Source organism: Zeugodacus cucurbitae, chromosome 4 (genome assembly GCF_028554725.1).
Source record: "Zeugodacus cucurbitae isolate PBARC_wt_2022May chromosome 4, idZeuCucr1.2, whole genome shotgun sequence".
Lineage (NCBI taxonomy): Eukaryota > Metazoa > Arthropoda > Insecta > Diptera > Tephritidae > Zeugodacus > Zeugodacus cucurbitae.
This window is the reverse complement of record NC_071669.1, coordinates 26949004-26954227: the sequence shown is the minus strand read 5'-3', so window position 1 is coordinate 26954227 and position 5224 is coordinate 26949004. Positions and strand designations below refer to the sequence as shown.

The following is a 5224-nucleotide window of genomic DNA, read 5'->3' as shown; positions in this document are numbered from 1 at the left end:
TCTCTCGTCGGAAATTGTTGGCATTAATAAAACTGCATTTTTAATATTTAAGAATATATCTAAGATATGAAAGCTCTTAAAATTCAAAACGAAGAAAAAAATATTACTCCAACAAGAGGAGGAGTTAATAAACAGATACCCATGTCTCCTTTGCAAGGAGCAAGGAGCATGAGACGCTGGAAGTATAACATATTTTAGAAAAAAGTTTGGAGGACGCAGATGTCACCACTACTTCTTTTAAAAAATCAAATAAAGATGGAAGACTAACATTGTTGTACTTAAGTAAAACAATTAAAGTGATAACGTTGTTTAGAGTCAATATAGAATAGCATAAAATCCATTAAGGACTGCTTTAAAAATAAGAACGACGACGACTATTAAAACGACAACGACAACGACAACGGGAATAGGGCCGAATAACTACTCATTCGACATAACTACTCATTCGGCCCTATCCCCGTTGTCGTTGTCGTTTTAATAGTCGTTTCTAAGTCGTTGTCGTTCTTATCGTCGTTTCGTTCCTAAATTGGTATTCTTGAAGTATATCGTAACGCCTAAGAAAAGTTATCGAAATTTGTGTACATATTTTCTATAGTATACTTTACGGCTCTCTTTTCCCATATAAAAATTTCTTTCTTATGTAACGAGACACATTTTTAAAGCAGTCCTTAATGGATTTTATGCTATTCTCTATTGACTCTAAACAACGTTATCACTGTAATTACAACAATGTTAGTCTTCCATCTTTATTTGATTTTTTAAAAGAAACCACTACTTCTTCCTCAAAACTGCGTCCTCCAAACTTTCTTCTTAAATATTTTATACTTCTTGCTTCTGGCTAATCCGACTACTCTACCTAGTGGTCCAGCCAAAGGAGACATTGGTATCTGTTTATTAACTCCTCTTGTCTTGTTGGAGTACTATTTATTTCTTCGTTTTGAATTTTAATGTCTTAACCCTGGAAAGTCATGCCTCGTCGTTTCGACGACGCGAGTTTTTATTTTGTACAAAAGCCGAATGAATCAGAGCTGTGAAAATTTTATTTATTTCATAAAAGATTTAAGAAAAACTGTTTGATATTGTTTTATTTAGAAGATATATAAACCAGGTAATGTGAATATATTGATTTTAGTTGGTTTTAATAGGTAGGATAATATATTAAGGACTTTGAGTAATGCCGTCGTCGAATCGACGAGGGATGACCTCTACGTTATAAAAATAGCGATGACCTTCTAGGGTTAAATATACTCTTAGAAATAAAAACGCAATTTTATTAATGCCAACAATTTCCGACGAGAGATGGCGGTGGAATGGATTAAGTTTTTTTTTTGAGAAAAAATCGAAATTAAAAGGATTTATCCCTTTTCTAAAGTCTTTGGCCTATGCAGGATATTTTTCCATTTCAGAAATTAATATTTCAAACTGTTTCCGATTTGGAATTTTCATCTTCACTTTAAATATTCCCTCAAACAACCGCGTCGTTTCTATGTCGCTCACAATTAAAGCAACGACAAAAAACGACTGTTTCTATGTCGTTTCTATAGTCGTTTCAAATTGGGGAATCTCAATTTTTTTTTCGATAAATGTCGTTAACGCCAACAGGAATACCAAAATAGGCGTTCTTAAGTCGTTTTAATAGTCGTCGTTCTTATCGTCGTTTCGTTCCTAAATTGGTATTCTTGAAGTATATCGTAACGCCTAAGAAAAGTTATTGAAATTTGTCTACATATTTTATATAAAGGGTATTCGTTTAAACGTGTAATGTTACCCATCGCATAAATTTATGCAAATACGCAGTGTGTTACATGAACGCACTTCAAATTCTTTGTGTAAATGCCACTTATTTATGTATTAAACAGCTGTTTGGGTGTCAAAATATTAAAATGCCGAAAGTTAGCGAAAAAGCAAAATTTATTCAACTTTGCGAAAAATCACTAGTATTTGATTTGTTAATGTTGGAGCTGTTTGGAAAACATGACGGTAATTGTTTTGCGTCAATGCTACATTTTTTAAAGGCGCATATATACATAAATATATAAATGATTTCAGAAATCCAACGCAAAAAGGAAGATGAAATTATGGAAGACTTTAGCTTTGCATTGGCAGCTGCTGCATATTTTAGATATGGATCTACATTTGTTCATCATTCTGTCCCAAAATCACCCAACTTTTTAATAGATGTATTACCGCATTTGGATGAAAACAGGTTTCGAGAAATTGTGCGAGTCAGCAAAACCACATTTGATTTTATCATTGATCTGATAAAGGATGACGAAGTGTTCAATGGTCCACGTTCATGTAAACAGTTTCCTATCCAAATTCAATTGGCTGTAGTAATGTACCGACTGGGTTCATGTGGAGAAGGAGCAACAATTACTAAAATTGCTAGTTTGTTTGGTATTAGCGATGGTGGAGTAATACAGGTGAGCTATTTACATATGTATCGGTTAAAATTTGTGTTTCAGCTGTATTTTAAATTTCTCAATAGGTCATGACCAACAGGGTATTTGATGCAATTATTAAAAGGAAAACTCAGTTTCTGTTTTGGCCGGACCCTGTAGAGCGTAGAGCTTTAGTTGTTCAAACACTCAGTGAGCTACCACATTGTGTTGGCTACGTAGATGGAACGGAGATAAAATTGGCGGAAAAACCCACTGTAGATTGCGAAGCATATTTTTCTCGCAAGCATATATATTCACTTAAGGCTCAATGTGTGTGTGACCACAAACTAGTAATTCGTCATATGGTATTGGGGTATCCCGGTAGTGTTCACGACGCTAGGATATACAACAATTGCGAGCTATCCACAAACGCCACTGAAATGCTAACAGGATCAGAGTGGTTAGCTGCAGACAGTGCATATAAATTAACTTCGACCCTTATTACTCCTTTTAGAATAAACGCAACGGAAGGCACCTTGAATCAACGAATTCTGTTCAACAGAACGTTCAGCCAGTACCGAATAAGAATTGAGCATTGCTTTGGTTTATTGAAAGAACGTTTTAATAGCTTGAAAGAACTCAAAATTCAAATAAAGAGTGATAATTCGGTAAAGTTTGCATGCCGGTGGATATTAGTTTGTGCGATATTGCACAATATTATATTAAAAGAAAACGACGGTGGTTTTGATGTTGACGAAGAAAGCATTAGTGAAAACAGTGAAGTCGACGAGCCTGGGGATCAAAACTTACCAACAGTTGAAGGTGCATCTAAGCGCCTTTCATTGTTATCACTAATGGAAACTTAAAAATAAAGTATTGAAACTCATGTTTACATATCTTTAAAATCCATTAATATATGCTTTTATTTACAGAAAAATAAAAAGTGCTTCTGTGCCTATTAACATTTAGTTACATTCAAATATACATGTATTTTGCTATGAGATCTTTTAAATTTGCGAAAAAAGTACCATGTGAAATCTCTTAAAGTTTCACATTTATTTTGATTTTAACTTTAACTCTATTTCAAACATTTTAATGCGTTCTTCACTAGCAAGTTTCAGTTTTTCAATTTCCAGTTTGGTTTCTTTTTCTGATTCAGTTTCAATTCTTTTCATTTCTAATTGATTATTCAGTTCAATTCTTTTCAACTCGACCTCATTCTTTTCTTTTTCTTTTTCTAATTCTATTTTCTTAACTTCTAATTCCAACCTTTTCTCCTGAATAAAAATCAATTTATTGAACGGGGCTTCACTCTTTCTTTTTGGTTTTTTTGTTGAACTTCTAAAGTCCAACGAACTTTGTGGTGTAGAAGTTGCCGCGGCGGCGGCACTGCAATCGCTACTTATACTTATAGGTAATATTGGGTCAACTAAATCCTCACAATCGAGCGCACACAAGTCGTAGGAATCGATGGTATCGTTTAACGAACTATCAGCACAAGGGGAATCAGCCAGTACTTCAATGCTGTCAGTGCTTTCAAAAATTACTCCGGGATTTACATTTTTGCGTTGCCCGAAGATAACTTCCAGTAAGTCAAAGTTGGGACAAATTTTGTTGACATGCGCTGATACGCTTGACTCGTCACCATTAGCGAGTAGTCCAGACCCAGTTTTGTTTTTCCAGGCTGCCGCGGCAACGTACAACGCTTTGAGATACCTCATTTTGCTTTTCATAGCTACGCAAACGACAGATTGAAGTGCCGGTGTATTTTGCTGCAATTTTTCGTAAAACCTTTGGGAGGTCGGTTTCTGGAAGATATGCGTAAATTCGTGTTAAAACAAACATATGTACCTAAACATTTTCACTTTTCTAAAACCCTTACCTCAAAAGATTCTGGACTATCTTTAATTGCGTCGGATACTGCTTGCAACAGCTGCAGGGACTGCGACTCTGTCCAGCGATGGGACGGTTTCAGCCGTAGACGCTTTTGCTTTAACTTTTTATCCTGAAATATAAAACAATTGCAACAATTAAATAAAATTTATGTTCCGAGTTTCATTCTTACCTTTTCCATTTTAATTTTCACAATAATATTCATCAGCTGGTCGTTTGGTAGGGTTGCTTTTGCAATATCGTAAATTTACAAGTGTTCTTTACACACTGACATTGGTGCGTAATGTGTTTAAATGAATTTCCATATAAGTTGCTGCCAGATTTTTACGCATTCGTAAATATACACGGTTTAAGAGGTTTACGGGGCTTTTACACGTTTAAACGAATACCCTTATAGTATACTTTAAGGAGCTCTTTTCCCATATAAAAATTTCTTTCTTATGCAACGAGACACATTTTTAAAGCAGTCCTTAATGGATTTTATGCTATTCTATTATGACTCTAAACAACGTTATCACTGTAATTATTGTACTTACGTACAACAATATTAGTCTTCCATCTTTATTTGATTTTTTAAAAGTGGTGACATCTGCGTCCTCCAAACTTTCTTCTAAAACATGTTATACTTCCAGCGTCTCATGCTCCTTGCTTCTGGCTAATCCGACTACTCTACCTAGTGGTCAAGCCAAAGGAGACATGGGTATCTGTTTATTAACTCCTCCTCTTGTTGGAGTACTATTTTTTTTCTTCATTTTGAATTTTAAGATCTTTCATATCTTAAATATATTCTTAGATATAAAAATGCTATTTTATTAATGCCAACAATTTCCGACGCGAGATGGGGGTGGAATGGATTTAATTTTTTTTTGAGAAAAAAATATCCCTCCCAAAAATCGAAATTTAAAGGATTTATCCCTTTTCTAAAGTCCTTGGCATATGCAGGATATTTT

The 5224-nt window shown here is 34.6% G+C and overlaps 2 protein-coding genes across 3 annotated transcripts; one reads left to right on the top strand and one right to left on the bottom strand.

The window, feature by feature from the left end:
* The first annotated feature begins 1722 nt into the window (after positions 1-1722).
* LOC128921460 (putative nuclease HARBI1) lies at positions 1723-3294 on the top strand. Of its 2 annotated transcripts, XM_054229206.1 has the most exons (3): positions 1723-1980; positions 2050-2423; positions 2489-3294. In XM_054229206.1, exons 1-3 carry the CDS (start codon positions 1806-1808, stop codon positions 3245-3247), a joined length of 1308 nt encoding a protein of 435 aa, XP_054085181.1. In that variant the 5' UTR covers positions 1723-1805; the 3' UTR covers positions 3248-3294. The 2 variants fall into 2 exon arrangements, with proteins under 2 accessions (XP_054085181.1, XP_054085182.1); XM_054229207.1 differs by having other exon boundaries at positions 1723-2423.
* On the bottom strand, positions 3276-4676 carry LOC128921461 (uncharacterized). The gene is made up of 3 exons (XM_054229208.1): positions 4447-4676; positions 4264-4386; positions 3276-4189 (listed from the first exon to the last, which is right to left on the bottom strand). The coding sequence occupies exons 1-3, from the start codon at positions 4477-4479 to the stop codon at positions 3437-3439; spliced, it is 909 nt and encodes a 302-aa protein (XP_054085183.1). The 5' UTR covers positions 4480-4676; the 3' UTR covers positions 3276-3436.
* Between the last annotated feature and the right edge of the window lie 548 nt (positions 4677-5224).